The sequence below is a fragment of the Salarias fasciatus genome, chromosome 14 (genome assembly GCF_902148845.1).
Source record: "Salarias fasciatus chromosome 14, fSalaFa1.1, whole genome shotgun sequence".
Taxonomy (NCBI): Eukaryota; Metazoa; Chordata; class Actinopteri; order Blenniiformes; family Blenniidae; genus Salarias; species Salarias fasciatus.
The window spans coordinates 28,855,533-28,879,481 of record NC_043758.1 but is presented as its reverse complement, the minus strand read 5'-3'; the positions used below and the strand labels follow the sequence as shown (position 1 = coordinate 28,879,481).

The window sequence follows — 23,949 nt, the reverse complement described above, 5'->3', positions numbered from 1 at the left end:
GAACTGGCTAAATTTAAAAGCTGCTTAATAACCCCTTTATCAGGTTAGTGATCCTTTGTTCTAATTTCTTCCTGTTACTTTCAAATGAACCAATATAACATAATGAGAATTACAAAATGAGTTTATATATACTGAAAAATAATTTTCTTTTTCTTTTCTTTTTCTTTTTTTTTTTTTTTGCAGGACATGACTGTCTACCAGTGTACAGGTTAAGACACTATATATTCACATTTATGTATGAGTGGCCTATGAAGTTTGAATTGATAGATAATAAGATATAGTGTTTGCATTTTGATTCACTTTGAAACCTGTGTGTATAAATTCTTTTCTTCAGTAGGAATCTGCCTTATACAGCGCTGTAAAATCCCCCTATTGAATGGTCCTCTTCCTTCTCATCCTGCTGGCAGCGAGCCGGTTTTAATCCACAGATCAAAGATAATATATCTGGCTAATGCAGTTTGCCACAGTCCAGACAGGAAATCTTTCTATCACCTATTTCACTTGCAGGTACTTTTCATATCCTCTCGCATGTCGCAGCATGACTCCCCCACTGAACCTTCGTATTCTTATTATGTATTGAATCTGGTCTGAGAACAGGTTTGTTTTTGGATCGGAGCTGAGGAGAGGAAGGTGGGTTAACTGCTCAGATTGCCTTGGGAGAAGCATTCAGTGTCAAACAAACGTCAAAGGAAACCTGGATAACAATATCTGCTGTGTTGATGGGAAAGGAGCAGCTGAAACACACTTTTTCAGCTCGTCAAGTGTTAATTTCATAAAGGAACACAAAATCTCCCTCTTCAAGATGAATAAGTCTGTTCATCTCCCTGAATTCTGACTTTGCAGGGTTACTCAGACAATAAAGAAAAGCTGTTTTGTACACCCTGAAAGAAAGTTATAAAAAGAAAACCTGTGTTCAGAATGGAGAGACGGAAATATTTAAGAGCAGCTGTCTGACTAATTTCAGTAATTCTGCAAACTTCTTGTGAGAGCAGCCGCACAAGATTCCCTTTGAAGGACACAATTTTGAAGAACTGCAAGAAAGTTTCTACATCTGCGAGCGACATGCCCCATTGAAGTTCATCACAGAGAACTTTCCCGAGTTCAGGCCATTAGTCGAGCATTAGGCAAATGCCGCAGATGAAAAAAATAAAACCCACAAAAAAAAAATCAAGTAAATCTGAGATGACATGCCGTGTCAATAGATCAATGATGGCAGAGTCATTTAGCCAGTGCTGAGCAAGAGCAAATTGTTTGAGCAAGCAAATCAATTTGAAGTGCCTCGCCTAGAAAAACCCATTTATTTACTCATGGCCAATAGCAAACACCGCACAGCAAGAGGACAAAGGGAGCATCCACATTTGAGGTGCTGAGAGATGGATACTGTAAAGGATGTTGGAGCGTCAATGACATTAAAGCGCCAAGTGGCGTGGCAGTAATGAAACGCCTCAGTGGTTTTATCATTATATCAGCAGGGACAAAATGGAAGTGCTCGCACTTCCTGACTTTCAGGGCTCACAGAGACTTAAGATAACCTTGCAGATTTACAGTCTAAATTATTGAGCTAAAAACTTCTCCCGCCGCTTCGCATTCAGCCAGAGCCACAACGCAACAGGCAACTATTATTCTGCAGCCTTGGACAATGAATTGAAACCGGTGCTCTCTCCTCATACATTTCAAATACATAATCCTGCTGGGCTCTCAGGCTTGCGGTTTTGGGTGAACGTGCCAATCCCACCTCTGCTCTTGGACCAGTAGCGCTCATTCAAGGTGCAAACTGGGAGTCTGAGTGTGCATTAACACAGTGACAAAACAAGAGAAATCAATCTAGCTAGTGAAAACAATCATTACATCATGTCTGCAGATTTTTTTTTTCCTCTTCTCTTTTTTGCATCTAAAACCTTCTGTGACTCTCACCTTTTCCATCCCCGCAGATTCCCTCATTGATCTTCCTTTGCCAGAATCCCGCCAATGGAAAACACATTGATCCTTGGCTCCTTCTCATGCTGCTAATTACTGAGGGGACTGTGTCACTGTCAGGCCCTTATCTGATGCAGGCCAGTGTAGAGGAGTAATGGGACGTACCCGCTGGAAAGCTGTCTGACATAACCTCGTGTAAACACAGCCCAACGCCATTAATCATATCGTTATTGGGTCTACCATATATTAAATCATTAGCGTTAAACATCAAGCGTTTTGACACATTTCCACCTTTTCTTTGCTCAGGTGAAAAAACCTCAGAGTTACAGTTGAAGGTACAACTTGTAAGATTATCTCAAAACTAGGAATTCAGCTATTTTAAACATTTTGACTGTTGCACTAACAGGATGGCAGTCATTGTCAGTAATACCTGATTTTAAAAAAAGAGTCAATATGGTAAGAGGCCAGAAATAATAAAGTTTGACCAACTTTTTTGTTTTCATGATTTTTTTTTTTTTAATGCATTCGGGTATTTACAGTATTGTTGTAAGTTAGTTCAAAAAAATGTCGTCCATTGTGCAAAATAAATCAGAAGAAATATGTTTTAGATATAAATGTATAATAAATAATATAACAAATATAATATATAAATATATGTTATAATATATATATATCATTTTCAAAACTAGTGTCAACTAAAGCTAATGCATATCCAGGTACTGCATATCAAGTGCTGAATGTGTGTGTAGGTGTGTGTCAGAAGTTGTAAAAAGTTGGAATTATGCTTTAATGATTGTCAGTAATTCTTCTTTATAATAGCGTCTCCTCGCCGTATCTCATGTCAGATAATAGGAGCCCTGATGTATTATGATGGTTTTATTTATGTGCGGATGAAAAGGAGAATCCATCATATCTCACTCTCCAACAGAAAGTGCTATCTGGTTTATTTCAGCCGCGAGGAGGCAGAGGAAGGTGATTATCACGGTGATTAATGCAAGCTTCTGGGAGGAACTTTGCCACGTTATCGCGGCGGAGAAGAAAATGATTACTTAATGGAGGTGTGTCCGATGTTTTCCTTTAAAGCTGAAATCAAAAGAAAAGTCGCAGCCTTTTCACAGGTTATTGAATCAACTTCTTCAGGAAACCAATCATCCCCGCTCCGCGTTATAAATAAATAACACCGGGAAAGTGAGGATAAATAGCAGGAAGAGGCCGGCGCTCTTCCTCTGGTAATGAAGTGTTGCTCCTCTATGCACTTTTATCAAAGCGCTGGCCTCCATCTCGTCTGACTGTCTCGGGATGAGATGAGCTGACAGACCGCGTTTTCCCGCTGACCTCTGTGTGTTTGTGGATGCACAGACATATACGTGTGTGCATTTTGCATGAGCCTCCCCTCCCTGGAACACACAATTAATATGAAGGAGGAAAACAGACGTGAAGGCGCAAGTTAACCCTTTACATGGCTTTCAATACTTGTTTCCACTGTTGGGAGTCTTCATTCCAGGAGTGTCAAACTCATTTTATTTCTGAGCCTATGTACATCCCAATTTAGTGGACCAGACCATTAAAATGATGCACTAATAACATTCAAATATGAACTTTAAAGTTGATAAGAACATGCAAACTCAGAAAAGCCCAGCCAGTACTTTAATCAGAGTGTTAACCACTGCTCCACAGTAACAAATTACCACAATGTCTACAAGCAAGTTTAAAATCTTAAAAAACTAGTCTTATTTAGTATTAATATCCACCAATGCAATGCTGAACATCCATTGTGTTTATTATCACTTCATGGGTTCCGTGATTAAATGTGGTGTAACAGTTTTTCACATTTTATCAGATTTTATAATAAAAACATCAATCATTAACAGATGTATAAGGGACTAAGGGATGAAACATAACCGTGCTTTTATCAAAACATGGGAAGTTTAAAGCTTTGTTTAGTCCTCTCTTATTATTAACCGGTACTTCAAGTAAGTTATCAAATATGGTAACTTGCTCTGAAATCCACCTTGAAATGTTAGAGCTCAGTTTTTTGCTTCCTTTAAATATTTCCCTGCTTTGTTTTGTTCCTTTATTTCAAAACTGTTCATACCCGAAGTGTGTTTGTTTCATTCAGAACCGAAAGGTGAAAAAAAGGATGTTTTTTTTTTGTTTTGTTTTTTTTTTTTCTGTTGGGTTCTGGTCCATCGGAGGTTCACTCTGACTTATTGCAAACAAACCCAGAGCTGTAAACATAAAGTCACATGGACTGACAGGTAGCTCATTCATTGCACACTGTTCACGCTCTATTCTTCATTATGAGTGCTACACGGGGAAAATCAAAACAAGAATTTCTTTTTGTGACCGGCTGAAATGACCTTGTGGTTTACTTACTTCTTGAAAAACCTCAGACAAAGAGAAACGTTCGGTCGTGAGCAACAATTCAGACTGCGGCCTGCCTTCATTTTTCATGAGATGTGTTGAGAATACAGCTTTAAAAAGCTACCGTGTTTTTATACCACCACCATTTCTGCCATTTAACTGAGAAGGAGCTGATTAATGTGAGATTAATAGCACAGTTATATTTACTGTCCTTCTGCGAGGTATTTGTGGCTTTTGTGTTTCAATTTCATTGAAGTCCTGTTTACAGGAGGAATTCTTAATTAACCCTGAAGTAACACAAAAACCTGAAGCAGTGTAAATACTGCTAACACACAGGCTACAGAGCATCTTCTCCCTCTAATGCATGTAGCTTCATATGACCCTGATGAGTGAGACGGATTCAAACAAAGTTACTACTCTACTTTTTAAAAAGTAACCGCATAAAAAAAATAATTTGTACAAAGTATGTTCAGAACTCTGGACCGCCGGTGTAATGAGTGTCCAAGGTTGTGTGATTCTACTGCTCTGTTTTCAAAGGTTCTCTCATGTGAATGTAAGAAAGCTCCACACAGCACTGCACTGGTCCTACAATGATGGCAGACGTTCCGAATTTTTATCATTTAAATTTATACACGTCCTTCATGTCTGTTCCTCCTGGAAGCAAACCAAAAAAAAAAAAAAAAAAAAGTCAGGCGATTTGGGTGCATTCGTCCCTCCTGAGGAAGTCACGGCATTTCTAACCGAGGCTTTATCAAGAGGCCACTGAATGGATGTACAAGCAACAGCAATCCATTTACCGGTTGTTCAGATAAGACTACACGGTGCAGCGACTTCCCAGACAACACCGCTGTCCCCGGGGTCATGCGAGGGGTCTGTCAAAAAAAAATCTCCCCTTTAAGAAGTAGATTGCAGAGATGTCTGTGCCCCGGCTTGCTGGGCTATCATGTTTTATTGAGAATCCTCAATAATATATAATCCTTAGTAATAATTTTGCATATGAGAGTCCGCCACACGCTTCCAACTTGCCTGGAATTGCAGCACGGCCAGACGCACCGGGCCCCGGTACACACGGCACTCGGCTGAATACCTGTGTAATGCGTTTGTAGCCCGAGCCGTCGTGGACGTGTTGTCGGGGGTTCGTGAAGTACAACGGCCTCTTTGATGTCTTTCTGCGGTCTGAACTCTGCATGGCACGCCACAGCATTGATCCATTTTCCCCCTCTTTTTCTTCTCCACGAAAAGTGTACAATGCTTGTGCGGTGAAGTCTCACTCCCACCACCTACACACAGCGTACGCAACACCGTGCAACACAGAGCGCCCGTCTCCCCCGGGCGCTTTGAAAGTCATTCTGGGAAATGGAGGAATTCGAAAATATCGGAGACGCGCCGGGCTAATCCAAAACAGTGAATTATGCAGTGAACATCACATATTGATGTTTGACAGTGAAAGCTTATCTTAATACGAATGTTGTTGTTGTTGTTTTTTTTCCCTGCAGAAGGTAAATGTCAGGCTCTTTCTGCAGAAAGAAGTCTTGACAGTCCTTCCTTTCTTAGCTGCCTTTTTCAAGTTGCGTATCATTTTGTTCGCGAAACCCTCTTTCTGTGAATACAAGGACAAAAAAAAAAAAATCCACAGGTCACACTCTGTGGGCTCCGACACCGCTTCCCCACAGCCTCTTCCACATTTGGAATTCTGTGAATGAGCCTATTCGGCGTGATGGGGCTGCTCGCAAGTTGGACGGCACTGATGTAATTCTTCATCAAATCCATGGCAGAGAAGGTTAACTTGTTACCAACTTTTTTTTTTTTTTTTTTTGAATAAACTTCCACATTCTGCCTTAAAGGGCCGCACGGTGGCGCGGTGGTTAGCGCTCTTGCCTCACAGCAAGAAGGTCCTGGGTTCAAATACTGGCCGGGGCTTGGGGCCTTTCTGTGTGGAGTTTGCATGTTCTCCCCGTGTGTGTGTGGGTTCCCTCCGGGTACTCTGGCTTCCTCCCACGGTCCAAAAACATGCATGGTAGGTTAATTGGTCACCCTAAAATTGCCCCTAGGTATGAATGCGTGAGTGAATGGTTGTGTGTCTCTATATGTCAGCCCTGCGACAGACTGGCGACCTGTCCAGGGTGTACCCCGCCTTCGCCCACAGCAGCTGGGATCGGCTCCAGCCACCCGCGACCCCGAAAGGGACCAGCGGCAGAAAATGAATGAATGAATGAATTCTGCCTTAAACCCTGATACACGCGAACATTATAAATCATTCATCAGCGGTGACAGAGTGTAGAGGTCGTACAGCAAAAACGGTCTATCAATACCGTAGAGTCTGAAACTGTCACCTGATAGAGCGTCCTGTGAGGAGACGTGCCTGCTGCGCTGGTGGCCTGAAACAGTCGGGGGTCGTCTCATCTCAACCCGGTCAAAGGTCAAGACCGTGACCCCCCCCAAGTTGTCAAACATCATACCTCTACGCTGATATGAATCCTCACACGCTTTTATTGTCTGTAGCTTTTTGAAGGCCCAGTCTGCTCCCGGTCATTTCAAGTGAAAACAAATCATTTTTGTGTTTTCGTTTCAGAAAAGTTTGTCGTTGCACGGAAATGACAGAAACAGTGAAAATAATGCAGTTTGTATGTTGGGCAACTACATGCTGATGTTAGGAAACGTGCACTCAGAGAGTAACACGAGCTCCATTTCGTCTAGACTGGGCCAAACTGGTGAAATATTAACATGATAACATTTCAGTTTTAATCTCAAACTTTTCCCTTGTTGAGGCACAGAGTGTAAGTTTTGAGAAATTTTGTTTTTTGCTTTTTTTTTTTGCAAAATGTGTCACAATTGGTGCCAAAAATTCCCCCAATCTCAGCATATAGCCATTTTTTTATTTAAAAAAAGAACATAGATTGTACTCACTCACAATTTTGTGTTTGCGTCATCAGCCTTGTAAAATACAGTCAAATGTAGAAATATCTTCTCCCGTATCTGTTGCATTTTACAGTGGGGCTTAAAGTCAGTTTATGCAGTTGCACTTGCTTAGCGGACATCTGTATTCAATAAAACATAGATCCTTTTTAAGGGACTCGAGTAAGTTAAAATGTGATGAAGAGTCGTGTCTACAATGACTTTAAACAAGTTCCTTTAGGGAGATATTCGTGCAATATTTAGTTTATTAAAACCCAAGCTGGCTTTTCTTTGAGATGAAGTCTATCGTGCACATAACTTTAAGTACACGCTGTCATCTTAATATTCAAGACAATTAATCACAGCAGTCATCTAATGCAGGCGAAGCATCCTCCGTCTCTGCACGGCTCTCTATAGATTCGCCACAAAAAAAAAATAGCTTCATAGAGCTGGTTGCATCCATTTACTGCTGGTGAATTATGTCCGCCGTATCTCAAAATGATGACCCCCGTTGGTGTAAAATTTAATGTGGAGCCTCCCACAAGAGGGAAAAAACTGATTAAAATAAAGTGATGATAAAACCTAAAAGTAAAAATCGATTTTAGCGATCCACCTTGACCTTCCCTTGAGAGCTGCAGGAGGCTCAAACTTTTAAGAGCGATCATCTCTCAAAAATACATCGCTTCGCTGTTAATATTCAAGTCAATACTTCGATATCGATTTACTAATCGTGTCACACGTCGTCAGTTTCATCTGAAAAAAGGGAAAATTGTTTTTCAGTTCTCAGAGACTACACGCTGTCACATTTTTAAATTGAAAGACAAACTTGCACCAATTGATTATAGATCTGAACGGACGACCGAAATCTGGAATTCAACCAAAATTTACTACTTTATTCGAGCAAACGGTGCATTCAGTGTGTGAAACCGCTGATTTCCTTGAATTTGTAAATGTATTTTACTTTTTCTGATCTGCAGGTGAAGAAGCTTTAATCTCTCAGCTCACTGCTGTAACAACTAGAATTTGGCACTCAGAGAGCGCAGACCCCCGCCACAGGTCCAATCAGTCACCAAGCCGCACCGCATGCCGCACGCCCCCTGTCGGCGGGCCTGCCCAACGATGTGAAAGACTCCCTATCTCTCAATGATAAAGAATCCTTTTAAAAATTCCTGGATCCAGACAGTGATCCGAATCATCACCAAAATGTAATGGATTCTAAGTTAGCCCAAGACCCACCTCTCCACAAAGTTTCATTGCAATCCGTCCATTACTTTTTCGGTAATGTTGCTAACAGACCAACCAACCAACAGACGGGCGTGATTACACAACCTCCTGGCGGAGGTAATAATCCTTCACACATCGACTAGAGGCGGCGTTTATCCCATCTGCCCTCCCAGCAGCTTCTTCCCTGAATCTAATTTAGGGAAAACCTGCAGATTCCAACCTTAATCAGATCATTTATTGATTGAGAGGGTTTTTTTTTTAAATACCTACCTGATATATACCTTTTTACACAATTATTTGATCATGTGTTCTTTGGTAATTCTCTGTGGTTTATCCCACTTCCCATCACTTACGCAGTCACTAAACAGTTTAGTGCTCCTCATCCTTGTTTTGCGTGTTGAAAAATCATAATAATGGAGACATGATGAATGAAATTCTGGCACCATGAGGATCTGTGCATTGATCTGGAGTCACATGTTCCCTTAAATCACTGTGAATGCCAGTTAAATATTCAACACAACATATAACAACTGCATTTCTCTCCAGAAACAGTAAATGAGTTAAAAGTGTATGCTCTTATTCAGGATTGTCAATATTTCTCAAAACGACAAAGCAGCAAAAAAAGAACTAACCTGTACTGTCGTTTGTAGGAACATTGAGAATCAAGCCATGCTGCATGAACGGCGCGATCTTTGACTTTAACGTGTTGGATAAACTCGCATCTGTGCAACGCACGGAGTTACAAACGGTTGCATAAACACGGTTTAGATGCGACATTAAGACAAAAAAACGTCTGACTTCACAGTAAACGCGTAAAGTGCAGATTCCCGCCGGAGAAGAAAGTCTGCGTTTGACTGCCAGCGCTGAGGTGTAATTCTCTCCTTAACATTTCAAGTTCAGCAGTGTGGGAGGCTCGTTATTCATGCAGATGTCACCAAAAAGGCCCTCTCCGGCTCTCCAGCTCTCCGTCTCTCCCTCTCTCTCTCTCTGCCCTCATTGTTTGCTCCTTCTTTAACACCTACCTACTGTATTTCATTAGAATCTACTGTCAGTCGCCGTCCATTCCAATTCTCTCCCATCACTCTCATTCTCGTCCTTTTTTTTTTTTTCATTTGTTTATTTTCATTTATTTATTTAGTTATTGTTACAGTCTCCTGTCTGTGCGTCTCTCTCTGCGGGGAATTCAATTATCCCTGCTGTTGTTTCTATGATGTTGTCGTGACACTCGATGACGGATTCATTATCTCATCCCCGGGAATGACAGGATGGCGGCGCCGCGGCCGCGGCTCCCCCCGCCGCTGCCGTCTGCATTCGGCTGGAGGAAGAAAAAGGCCAAAAGTGCACACTGCGTTAGTGTTTTTACATCAGCGAAACCGCTCACAGTATCCTTTGATTAAAGCACACCGAGGGAAATGAGGGCTGCAGGGGCGACGCGGGACAGTTTGTGACATTTCTGTCAATATCTCCGACCGCCTTTTAAGTTCATGCCCTCAGAACTTGATACGAACATGTGCTGCTGAAGTGTTGACTAGTTATTGCACCATAAAACAGACCCTGCAGAATTTTAGTTATTGGGGGGAAAAAAAAAAAAAAAGTGACTGAAGTGTGCTGCAAGCTACAAGATATGCTGGCTAATGCTAATCCACTCATCACGTCTCCTGTAATAACCTGCATTTTTGTTTCAGGGAAGTTTCAAGTTTAGACGGCAATAATTTGAAAATGAGATCGTTTGCTTGTAGGGTGTCAGGCCACTAGTGAGAGCTCAAATGCACACATAGGACAGTACGCTGTGAACATTGAAGTGCCGTTAAGCTGTCTGTCTTCATCATTTTCAGCCACTCAGTATCTTTATGGCAGAAAGAGACGTGTCTCCACCTGTTGCCCAGAGGATGGTGCAGTAAATACTGAACAGCGGCGCAACAGTCACTGTTGTTTCAGTGGCAGTGTTTCAGAAAAGTTCAGTTTTCATTGTTTCTCACTGAGACAGAGAGGTTTAGAGAAGCTGTACTTTTTAAAGTCATGATCAAAAAGTGCAGTTTTCATTGAGTCTGAGCAGCATCGTGTTGACAAACACACAACAGAGTGAAAATGAGCTGTTTTCACTTTAAATCATTGCTGCGTAAACGTGGACCGTAACCAGCTGAGGCACCCATTTTCCATTAACCTCTTCAACATTAGCACCAGGAGTTAGCATGTGATCTATCAACAAGACACATTTGAGAAAACTACAAAGCACCAAATGTTATTGCAAAAGAAAGTTGCTTCATCTGCATTAGTGTAGTTGTAACTAAATTTGCACACATGAAAAAAGAATAAATTGAGCTCTTTGGTGGAGGAATATGAATTCAATTGTAAGGTTTTATTGTGTCCTTCTATAATAATTCAAGACATATTTTATCTGAAGTATTTGTGACTCCTATACTGCGCTACAGTGTATATATTCCAGAGTGTGTTGTGTCAAACTTTGTGTTTTACCTCGATGTGAGGGCGGTTCATCAATAGGTTTGACTTTGTTGTGCTTTTCTGATCAATGAGAAAAAATATGTAGATGTGGAGAAGCGTGTTGTGAAGTGTTTGTAATTTAATTGCATAGAGTCATACAATCAGAGAAGATAATGATTCAGTTTAATCGTGTTTTTATAAATTCAATTAACCAGCAGAGTTATCCCGATTAATTATCTTTCTTCTTTGTTTGACTCTTGCCTGTTTTCATCAATACCTTTAAAGTAGAAGAAACTCTTAATACGTAAATTTACTTTAAACAATTAAATCAGCATTTATTTAAAATAAAAGAAGGTGAAAGTCAGGGGATTTTCTCCTCACTTTAGTTTTCTCTTGTTTCTCTCCTCTCTTCCTCCTGAAAGGGCATGTTGGTCTGTGACAGCACGGTTGCTGAAAACGTTGCAGGAGCATCGTGGCTCTGTTTTAATATGGAAAGTACTAACCTCTGCTGGGGTGATGAAAAGGTCACAGACTGTCGCTGACTCTGCTCTGTTTGATCTCCTTACTTTTTTTTTTCCAGCTTGTTAAAATTGCACCACAAAAAGAAAAGAAGCTCATATAGTGCTGCTTGATAGAGTGCGCCATGCTAATTCTCAGACTGTGTGCCTTTCCCTTCATTATGTACATTCCTTAATAACGCTCCTCTGTGTTGCAGGAAATGAGTTTGGCCATCCTGAGTGGCTGGATTTCCCCAGAGAGGGCAACAATCAGAGCTACCACTACGCCCGGCGGCAGTTTAACCTGGTGGACATGGATCATCTCCGCTACCGTCAGCTCTACGCCTTTGACCGGGACATGAACTGGACCGAAGACAAATACGGCTGGCTCGCCGCCCCACCTGTAAGGACATCACACACTCTCTGACACTTTGCTGTCCCCAACTTTTTTATCCTTTATGTTAAAGTCCTGTAATGCAGGGTTTGGTAGCGACTGGTGTGGTGCAGAAATGTAAATAAATGCAATAGTAATAATCTCAAATCCCACATTGTGACTTTTATCACAGGTTAAATAGCAAGTTTCAACAATACTATTGCATTTTCAACCATTATCCTGCCTATAACCGCACAGGGAAAGAGCATGGTCTGGTCACAACTCGTTTAAAATCGGGGCAAGAGAGAGAGCACTGTTGTTTGGAAGAAAATCTCCCAAAGCACAGAAAGGCTAACATTACCTGTCAACTTACGTTTTTTATTAATCGCATGTCTTATTGTTGAAATTATGCAAAGAGTGGAACTGTGAGCAAAGGCTGGGAACCAAGGCCTTCACTCCTTCATCAAACCTTCATCTGCACAGGCTGGCCTTCCACTATAAGTGTGTCTCTGCTCTCTGTGCACAGATGAGACACAAACACACATGACAGTCAGTCTCAGCATCTGATCAACATGCCTCGACACAGTTTCTGATGAGTTGTTTGTCAAGTTAAATAGAAACGTTAGTCTTTACCTGTAATTGACAGTTATAAGAGATAAAGAAAAAAAGTCCCTGATGTGACACTCTTAAGGGGCAGGTGGCAAAGTAATAAATGCAAATGGAGAGTTTGGCTGAATTGACGCGGATTAGGAGTGTATGTGTGTGTAATTGATTCAAAAATGCCTTCCCTCACATCCCAGGGAAAGCAATCCTCAATTGAAAGCTATTTCACCTTCGCTCCTGTGACCTGCATATTCCTCCTCATCACGCAGACAAATGCAGCAGAGTAATAAAAAATATCAGAGAGCATAATTAAAGACACGCCACGGTTCACAAGGATAATTTCTGCATATTGGTCTATCAGTCAAAAAGTGTGTTGTGACTTACTGCAGGCTGTTACATCCTTTAGAAGGAGATGAGACGGAGCTTTGGAGGTAAGGCAAAGGAAAGGCAGAGCCTGGCTGGTTCCTCTGCTCCCTTCTGGGCCAAACGGGAGGGAATTCAGATCCCAGAGGAAGCCGCTGGCAGGGAGGAGGAATACATTTGGCACCGGCGCTGACCTGCTCGGGTTTTTTCTCTGGTTTTAATGTAAACCCAAATAGACTCACACAGCCCTGCAACACATCCCTTTGGCATCCATGCTTTTTTTTTTTTTTTTTACCCCTCAAAAATTGAAACATTTTCTTCCAAATCGATCAGTATGATTACGTCATGTTTGTCAGGCTCCTTTAGATCCTATTAGTGTGTCGTGTCAAACGGAAGGATATGTTTTCCTATATTAACCATTTTTATAGATCACTGAAAATGCCCCATAAAGTTCCATTCATTCATTTGCAATTTGGATTTAATTTATTTTTGATTAACTTGACTCTGCCTTCAGTTACTCAGAAAGTTCATCTTGTATGTATTGTTGTCAATATCACTGGACTGGAAAGATGTCCGGAGGATGAAATCATCAAATTGTAATTTATTTAAAGCCTCCGTTAAACAACAAAGAGCAATGACAATATATACTCTGGTATGAATTCTGTTGCATTGCTTTAGTTTTCAAGTTTCACACAAATGTGCTGCTATAAAAAAAAAAAAAAAAAAAAAAGATAAAAAAAATGAGGAAAACTACAAAGTACCTTTCTGAAAAACTTGTCATTTTCTAAAAACATAATTATATTTTGTCAATAGCAGGGGTTTGATTATTATACATGCTAAGTAACTGTCAAGTTTATGACAACTACTTGATGGTTAGAAAAAAGAAATTAAGTCAGATTTTCTTTATTAGAATAGTAAAGTTACTGGCTACAACACAATAAAGGGTGTCAATGTTATTTCTAATATTAGACATACTGAATAATGACATATTTTAGGTAGTTTGAGTCATAATTCATTTATAAGATTCAGATCAGATCATTTGCCGATTGAGAAACTGAACTACAGTGTTCCTTGCTTCACTTTAATAAATTCTAATTAAATCTGAGACTGTATAACTTGGCAATTAAAAAAAGAAAATCCACTATTTATTTCATGAAATGTGTGTTTAAGATGAATCTCCCAGCTAGTCACAACTTCTTGGATGCTGTGTTTTCAGTTAAACATCAGTATACTGTCATTCACACTAGTTTTAAGCAAATGCACATAATGTTCTTTATTCAAAATATCTTGACGCATATATGTTCATATGAGAAGGTTAATATACCTAATGTCAATAAAAGTGAAACACTGATGTCTGTATTTCCTGTTGAAACACTGAGAGGGCAGGAGCCTGTTGCTTGTTGATGGGTGAGGCCTGGAGCATGAGAGCAGGAAACGAAAGGAAGCAAATGTGAAAACACCACAATGATCATAAAAGAACAATTTGTTCATAAACTGAAGATAAAAACCCGAGAAATGTAATTTTTTTTTTTTTCTTGTTACCAATCCATTATTTGTTTCATGAATGTTATCTTGCAGTCAAAAGAGCCATTGTGATTATCTCCGAGACACAAAGTTTCAGAAGCTCATCCTCCTTTGCATTTTCCCTCGATAAAAACTTGGCAATTTGCGGGGGGAAACAAGGTGAAATTTCATCAGTCAAAAGCACTGATCTCCTCAATCTGACTGAGACACATCCGCTGACAGCGCCGTGATTGATTCGCCAAGCAAAGATACTCTGTGTCTGCTGTCAGTTCGCTCGTCTACCAGCCACCTAATGGGACCCAGGGATGAAATCACACCGAATATAGTGTTAGATAGTGTCAATAAGTGATTGCAAAACACTGCATTAGACACGCACAAAGCGGCGTGTCTGCAGCCAAAGCTTATACTCCGCTGCGTTTTCAAAACATGAACACAACAGATGGGCGAGGCGACGCCGTCGCGCTACAGTATTCACTGCATGTCCAACATGCCTCCAAACTGATATTGTGTGGTCCAACACAGATTGTGTTTTATCATAAAAATCCATCTGGCGCAGCGTGATGCGAGACTGCCGTCCTCGGGCCGCGTCAGTGGGCCTTCCAGTTTAGTCCGAGTGAGCGCCGCCGCCGAACCGCCGCGGGGGTCCGGTCCAAACCCGGACCAGTTGAAGTTCAGTTTGTAGCATTATTTGACTTTACTGTGATTTGGGTGTCTGTACGACATCATGTACTGGTTTATTCTGTACTGAGGTGGCATCCAGGTTAATATTAGTTAAGTTTAATGCATTTTTGTACGGTCTTTATATCATTGTACCACAACTACACAGTATAAGTAGTTTTTACTGCCTACAAATCCAACACTGGCAGCAGCTTTGTTTTTTAGTTAGAAAAATATTGAAAAGTGAAAAAATATAGATACATATATTTTCCAGATGCAGTTTGTGGCCAGTATCTGACCTGACCTCACTGTCTGTACAGACAGTGTGATGACGGATCTATTTGTCTTCATATTTAATGGCTACACCTGGATAAATCCTGCTAATGTTAACTCGTAGTAAAAGCACAGTTTGGATGAGGCGAGGGGGCAACACAAGCTGACCCCGGTAAAAAAGCCTTGGCAGTTTTCTAAATAAACCTGTAAAATCAACTCACAGCCACCAAAATAAAATTAAAGAGCAGCCGAGAGCCTGACATGATAAAGAAGCTCCTCAGGTTTCGGTTTGACCCTGTGATTCAGTCTTTAAGCAAACAGGCAGCTGAGACGAAAGCTTCACCTTCTTCTTTCTCTTGGGCTGATACAATATCACCAAACGTCAGAACATCGCTCAGTGATCGCTGCAATAACTGCTCAGAGCTCTCACCTAATAACCAGATGAGTCTGAATCCTCCGCGGAGCTCATCATTGACATTGCCAAGGTAATTGTGCTTTGAAGGAATGTTTTCTAGCTGGGATGGTTCAATATTTCACAGCAGTGGGAGGATTCAGTGATGTTTAATAGTCCAAATGAGAAGAGGATCCGTCGCCGCTTCACCTCCCAGGTGTCAGCAAAGTATTCCAAAATAGAAATATGCAGGCACTCGGGTTTGAAGTGTGATTTTGTACCTTTTTGTTTTGAAGATGTACGTCTGTGAGCTGCAAAAGGCCAAACTGTGACATGAACTGAAGCTCCCGGTAGTGCGAAAGATATCATTATTTGAGGTGTACTGCTGTGATGAAATGTCAATAAACCAGTACACAGTAGCAAACAGACTCCAGCGACCTGAGGGGTTTGTGCGCTGATAGCAGTCCTGCAGCACCGTGCAGACACCAACCACCAGACGCCAGCGATGTGTGATACTACGGGCTTTTACTTCCATCTGATACCAAGTGAAAACAAAGCGCCGATCGGGACCCTGTTACAGTGCTCAACACGCTTAATGTGCTCAGAGTGGATCTAAAAAGCAGGCTAGTTCCAAATATGACACAGAATACTCTCTCATATTTTAAACATAGCGTTATTGAGGTTTTTACAGCTGAAAAAGCTCCAAGACTGACAGTGTTTTCCATCTTCAACATATGTCTAGTGTTCATTTTGTGCAAATGACTGAATATCAGAACTACAGTCACTAATTTAAGAGCAAGATTACTTCAAATGTTTTGTCTAAATTCAGACATATTAAATTTGCACAGAGCTGTATTTAATTTTTTACAGTATGCATTCAAATGACTGACAAATTTGAATTAAAAAAGAAATTTGACAAGAATAAAACTAGAAATCCTACTCAGAGCTTCTGCCCTGATCTGTTTTTTTTTTAAATATTGAATGTCTGCCAATCTCTATATTTACATTTCACTAGTTTATTTTAGGCCGCACGGTGGCGCAGTGGTTAGCGCTCTTGCCTCACAGCAAGAAGGTCCTGGGTTCAAATACCGGCCGGGGCTCAGGGCCTTTCTGTGTGGAGTTTGCATGTTCTCCCCGTGTGTGCGTGGGTTCCCTCCGGGTACTCCGGCTTCCTCCCACGGTCCAAAAACATGCATGGTAGGTTAATTGATCACCCTAAATTGCCCCTAGGTATGAATGTGTGAGTGAATGGTTGTTTGTCTGTATATGTCAGCCCTGCGACAGACTGGCGAACTGTCCAGGGTGTACCCCGCCTTCGCCCACAGCAGCTGGGATCGGCTCCAGCCACCCGCGACCCCGAAAGGGAAAAAGCGGCAGAAAATGAATGAATAGTTTATTTTAATGAATGTCTAACAACCTGATGAAATCCAATTTTTTAGAATGATATCACAGCTAATTTACTAAAAAGAATAAATAAATAAATAAATAACTGAAGCACAACTCTTGCCAGTCGTCTTTGACAGATGGAAGAAAAATAAAACTACGATTGTCCCAAACAGATTTTTTGGCCCCTGATCTGGTTGTTACAGATTTAGTATCTACTAATTCTCACACTTCCATTTGCCTTCTTTGTGGACTTCTTTCTGATGATATACAAAAATAACTTCACCAAACATGACATTTATGAGCTTAGAGATGAATCCCCACAGTGCACGTCCTGAAAATGTGTTTGCAGTTCCAGGTAATCAAACAAGTGTCCTTTTTGGGCTATATTTACAGTCAGCATGGGAAATAGTCAGAAGGTCTTTCCCAGCAATGAATTCCAGTTTCTTCTTCCTTTTTTTTTTTTCTTTTTTTTTCTTGGCTTCTGCAGCAAAGAGGGAGTAAAGGATCGTAGTTTGCGGAAATATTGGATTTCAACAGTTTTTTTTTTCCTCTCTTTTTTTCAAAAATACTCTCTTTCAGAGAGCCGACTTCCAAAATAGGGATTTACCCTGCTTTCATCGGCTGGCTCCGATTCACTCAGAACGGTTTCAGGTCAAAGTGATGCTGCAGGCGATGACAGAAACAGAAACTTCCGCTCTCAGACCTAAAGTCAAACTCCAGCTCCGCCATATGTTTCCTATCATAAGGTGGTGCATTTCTCCCTGCGCTCTCGGAAATTAATATATGAAGGTTTTGAAAATTCCTGACAAACATCAACATACTGTGAATATAATTAGAATAAATTCCAGATAACCACCAAGTCTGCTGATTACATTTACATTTATTTATTTATAGGTAGAAATCTGCATCGGATGTATGTGCTTCTCCGGTCAGGAGGTGATGGAAGGAAGTTAGAATTTTCTCCTGCCTTGCCGAGGCAGTCGGAGAAACTTGGCACGACTTCAAATTTCCAGGGTTTTGGACTAAAAGAGCTCATTTCTTAACCTCCGTCCTCTCCGCCCGTCCAGTCGCAGGCCGCCGCTTATCTTCTCGCTCAGCCGCGAACGCGCTGCCCTGAAATTGGCTCGGGGAACAAGGCGCTAAAAATAGTGGGTAGGGTGACATTGATAATCTCTGCTAATGACACGTTAACAGTAGCTCGCTCCACGGGAGAGTGGCGGCTTTATCATGTGCAGCTGTCTGACGCTGACAGCGTGCGCCTCGGCTCTATCCCGGGCCGCCGCTTCCCGCCGATGAGTGGCACCGCCCGAAATTTCCCTCCCGAGTGTTTCCCGGCCTGTTTGTAAATGTGTCGTCCACTGATATAACGCTCCCCATTATAACTCCCTCCAAATCCAAGATGAGAAAGGTAATGACTATTCATGAAGAAATACTTTATTAGCTTTTCTCTCTCTCTCTCTCTCTTCTTTCTCCCCGCAGGCCTTTGTCAGCGCCAAGCACGAAGGGGACAAGGTCGTTGTCTTTGACAGGGCAAATGTGCTCTTTATCTTCAACTTCCACCCCACTCAGAGCTTCCAGGGCTACAGGGTGGGTGTCGAAGTTCCAGGAAAGTATCCTTTAAGCAAGCATATGTCATGTCACCGCTCTGTATTGTGTTTCTTTTTTTTTTTTCTTTTTTACATTTGGTTAAATCTTCTGCTGTCACACGGCACTGCTGCCACACGCCCGCACTGCCTCCGACAGTAACGATGTCCCTGCTAGTTACTCCTTTTGTACGATAACGTGACTAATCTGTGACAATATCCCAGCCAAGCCGGGTAAACATCTCCTGAGCGGGGAGGCTGGAAACGGAAGCGCTCGCACATCAAGGCTGCACAGCTGGCGGTGTGTGTGTGTGTGTGTGTGTGTGTGTGTGTGTGTGTGTGTGAGGCAGGTTTACATCAAGGCTGCCTCACCTGTAATCTCCAACCTGTGACTGATGATATGAGTCTGAAAGCTTGACGTGGCTTTAAATGAAACTCCAATGCGAGGGCATTTAAGATCCCCCCCAAAAAAAAAAAATCCCCGCGGAGATTGCGGGCTGACAAGTGGATCAGGACTCCAAACACTGTCAGAGCTGTTAAAAGTCAGCGCGACTTGTAAAAAAAAAAAAAAAAAAAGCCCCAGTTTTTAATGGCGGCGTTTTCTCCGAGGCTAGCAGTTTTGTGATGTAATTTCAGCAGTCACAGTCGAGAAGAATATGAGTCAGTTGTTTATACTCGTGTTGTGCTATTAGAGAGAAATAGTAGCAGGGCCCAGTGATTCAGAAAGCGCTCTCTTTAGCAGCATTGGCTGTCAGGAATTTAATGAGTCCCACAGTTGTGATTACAGCAGGCTTAATGATCAGGAATGTGAAGGGGGACAGGAAGCTGACAGATTTGTATTTATAATAACGGACACGGCTCCCTTATGGGGCTCACTGTAGCTCACGCCAACTCTTCCCCGGATGGGCATGAAGCTGTGGAGCTTTTTTTTTTTGTTTTGTTTTGTTGTTGCTGCTGCTGCTGCTGGTTTGACTTAAATAATGTAAAGGGGAGAATTCAGGCAGCGTTCAAAACCAGCAGCTCAAATCACCGCTCTAGAATTAGTACTCGAATAGTTTCCGGTAGTTAATTATTGACTCCATCGCCCGCAGAAAGAAATCGCAATCGTGTCCGCAAGCATTAGCATTGTTGATTTCACTAACAAAATTATGTCAAGGGACATTCATCGCGTTTTGTCTCATTATTGCATCATTGCCGATTAATATATTATATCCTGACATGGCTGCTCAGGGTGTAATATGAGGGCGTTGTATTGTGAGTGGCTTAAAAAAAACACAGCGTAAACACAATTTCTATTATCTTTAGTCAGTGTTAGCCGCCATTAAAAAAAAAAAAAAAAAGACAAAAACATTATCAGATGTGAAGAGAGAGAGGGAGAAATAATCAAGTGTATTTGCTGATTAAAAAGCAACAGAAGTAACCTCTAATATTTTATTATCGCGGGTTAATTGCGAGCTTGTTTGATGTGCAGTAATTGCACGTTCTGCCTGTTGTTTGCAGCTCTTGCCTTGATGGGGTGAATCTTGGGCAGCGCACTAATAGCCTCGCCGCACAGTGTCTGTAACATCGTTTTTGAGGGTTTATTTTCATTGAGATGGAACCCCATCTTTTCCTCCTGGTGCTTCTTTTGATGTTTAAGGAGAGGCCTCAGACACTGGGTGGGTTGAGAGGAAATGCAAATAAATGTGAGGGCAAAGCTCTGGCTGTCATTATACAGAGAGGCAGGCGGTAAACACATAAAGGCAAATGTGCCGTGTGTGTGTGTGCGTGTGTGTGTGTGTGAGGAAGGTAAATGTGCAGTGTGTATGAGGAGATGCAGATCCTCCGATGGGAATGTGTGCAGAGGATCCAATTAGGGGAGAAGACAGATGAAAGTGCCACTCAGAGGCAGAGGAGGTAAACAAGACAAGCTCAAAGAGTCCAAAAGTGCTTTTTCATTACACTCAGCTGTCATATACTTAAACTTTCTTCTACCTGTGCGAGGGTCAGGGAAGTCACAGCGGAGCCCCACACCACTGCGGTATTTGGAAATAATAGCTAGATGCAGCTGACCATGCTGTGCACCGGTGAAAACTGATCCAATACCGGGAGTCATTTCCTTTAGCAACATAGCAAGTACCGTATTATATCAGAGGGTTTCTCCTGCCTGCAGGAAACGCCATGGAGTTGCTTTTTTTTATACCTCGTGTCACATGTTCAGTGGATCTTCAGTTGCTTTCTCTGCCCTTGTATATTTTATTATCTCTCAATTAAAAAGCAGGAACGGTGTTGCCTGGTGGCAGTGCTGTTTGAACATGTATCACTACCTCTGCACAGCTCCATAATGGTTAATTAAACATAAGAATATCTCTCTCTACAGCAGTGAGATGAGTTGCTGCTGCACAGGTGCATTACAAATAAATACCAGCTGTGGCTTTTAGAGCCGGCGACATCACGCAAAGCTCCAGTTCGGCTCTCTCAACTTAACAATAAACACATAACATCTCTCATCTCTCGCTGACTCTTTGGCCTCCTCAAATTTTTTAGACAAGCATCTCTGTTGCCTCTCATTGTCCTCTTTTGAATTTGTTGCGTTCTCCCTCCCAACGAGGGACGGCCGAGAAAGCAAATGGAGGCACCTCGCCAAAAAAAAAAAAATGTTTGGCTATTAAAATGCAGTCAACGTCAAGCTTTTGGACAGGCACTCAAACCATCAGTGTTTTTCTTATTTCTTTATTTATTTTATCATTTTCTCCCTGACTCGCGGTGGACACATTCTTCAGGCAGCGGTCTTTATCTGGCTGGTTAGAGTATTTGAAATCCCAGTTGGATCCCGTCATGAAAGCTGTACCTGTCAGGGCAGATTGGTCTTTGATTTACACCGTGCCAATAGGCTGTTGCGATTGTGTCAGGTCATCATTCTTTCTCTTTCTGTCTGAGCTCCTCCTGGAATACCATTCAGAATAATTCGGCTGCAGCAGGAGTGACCTTAACTAACAAGGATCCAGACGCCGCCGCCGCCATGCATAGGTGGAAATAATGTGCTCTGATTTGTATCTATAATGTTCTCAGATAAGGTGCAAGGAAAAGAAAAACCTCAACCTTATTTTAACAAAATTGAAAGGTGCTGCAAGATGATTCAAGATGGGCTGCATTTTATCTTTCTGCCCAGGAATTTTATTATGTAGTAACTCTCCCAGATATCAGTCACACATGGTGGAAATCATGTCGGGGTGGGGGTCTCGGGGTCTCTTCACTGGCTAAACAGTTGCCCTGTGCAATATGTAGTTTTAAGAAATCCTTTGTGATTTCATTATGAGTATGTGACTCACCCCCATCTGCTGTGGAATGGTTCAATCCATTTCCGATTGCCTGCAGATCAGTGGAAGTAAAACAGGCCCCATTTTCATGATGTTTTCAGCTGTCAAAGGTCAAACTTTTGTTGTGTTTGGGTGTCTGTTTACACGACAACGGTGCTCAGCGCACTTGAAAGTGCAACTTTTTTTCTTTTCTTTTTTTGAAGTGTGGAACTTTTTGAACACATTTGGATTCCATTTCCATGTAAATGGATGAAAACGCAACTTTTACGAAACCCTCTCCACAGAGACGGCGGAAATGCTGCGACTGGGCACGTGTGAGTAGATGCACGACCTCCAGAGTGTCCTGACTCCCAGTTCATATTCTTCTGGACTTGAAATTTCAAAACGTTGCCGAACGTGAAACTTTTTTGAAACAAAAACAATGCGTTTTCATATGGAACGTCGTGTGACGGAGGAAAATGATCTGCAGAGTTTATCTACTTTTGTAAAGAGTCTTATAGAGTGTGAGATGTATGACACATTTCATTTTACTTCAGCTTTACATCAACACTTAACTAAAGTTTTCTATTAATTTTTGTTTGGTAAGATTTCACGCAACCATGGAAATTTATTCATTGATCTAAAATAATTCTTCTTTTTGCCAGATGATATGAGCCAAATATATTTTCTCTACAGCTTGAGCATCCAGGGTGTCAGCATTCTGCAGTCATTTCATTCCAGTAACCATCAGACTCGGTTTACGGATACGTAAATCCTTCAGGTACCTCACGGACAAACAATAATCTGCAGCTCATCATACCCAAAGATCACAAATCAGGATTTTCCCCTCAACTGCAGTTCTCACACCATCTATAAACGTTTGCTTTTACAGTTCAGGCTGCCAAATCCCACAAAAGATTTTAGAGGATTTTAAACCGGTCCTCCCAAAATCATCAGCCTTCCCTTTCGGTAAAAATCATCCTCCCAAAACTAACAGGAGGAAAGCCTGAAAAGGTGCAGCACAGGAACAGAAGTGGTGGCTCTCAATAGACCGTGGGCTTGTTCCATAATATTTGAGAATGAATCCTTTTTCAAAAGAAAATCTAAGTTAGGAGAACAGCTAATCACCAAGGATTCATCATCAGGAGGGCGAAACTAACCTGTCTCACGAAGGTGTAAAAGCTGCTCAGGCTGTCTGTTAGTGAGTGAACAATCCAATTCTTCACGGTAACACCCTGAGCCGACAGCGAAGGGTCGAAACGCAGCCAGCGCTTAAGGCCACAAGCTCATTTCTCCTAAACTTTCTGCTGAAAATACCTAGTTTAAAATGGTAAATACACTTTATTCATATGGTATGGTTATGGTTGCGCCTGCCCTACAATGCGCCTTCAGTTTAAAATCATGTCAGTCAAGAAACAGATTGACAGAAACCCCTAAAACAATATATTTTTTTGTAGGTTGTGAGTGAGCGCTGTTTCTTTATGTAATGAAACCACACATTAATGCATACAGAGCAATAAGCTGTAAACATTAACAATGGCGAGTACACAGACATTTGTAGGGACAGGCGATAAAGTTCGATCGGCGTTACGGCGAATCACAGCTATAAAAACTACCAAGTCCCAGGAGAATCTGGACTGGGCGTCAGGACACTCTGGAGGAAAACATTACTGTTGTCCATCTACTCATGCATGTGCAGAAGGATTATTTACTGCAGCAGCAGCGTCTCCGCCCTGGAAGCTGTTCTCAAAATGCGTTTCCAGTGACTCTCAACACTGTTGTCGTGTAAACGGTAGTTACTGGATTCATCTAAAGACCTGCCATGACTTTGAAAGTCAAAACAATTACGATTGAGTAAATATCATTTACTGCCTTCAGATCTTAGCAAACAATCACCTATAAAGTGGAACCCATCATTAAATCAGTCACTGAAGCCTTGCTTCACTTGGATTGTGATTTGTATTCCTTCTGTGTCTTTTCATGAAAGAATATCAAACACCATGCAGAGTACATTTTGTTCCTCTCTTGCACTAACAATACCTCAGCAGATGGTGACCACATTTTACCTTTATTGTTTAGGATTATAATAAATTTTCATTATCATACACTTGGTCCAGTATTGACAACACAGTGGAACTATTACAACGAAGCCTTCTGGCACACCTATTGTATAGCTGCC

General features: G+C 41.6%; 1 protein-coding gene across 1 annotated transcript in view; it reads left to right on the top strand.

The window, feature by feature from the left end:
• Positions 1 to 23,949, top strand: part of gbe1b (glucan (1,4-alpha-), branching enzyme 1b) — a 107,287-nt gene that overhangs the window by 65,486 nt on the left and 17,852 nt on the right. The window contains exons 13-14 of the mRNA XM_030108469.1: positions 11,558 to 11,742; positions 18,389 to 18,519. Of these exons, the coding sequence (XP_029964329.1) occupies positions 11,558 to 11,742; positions 18,389 to 18,519 (316 nt within the window). The remainder of the gene's footprint in view (positions 1 to 11,557; positions 11,743 to 18,388; positions 18,520 to 23,949) is intronic.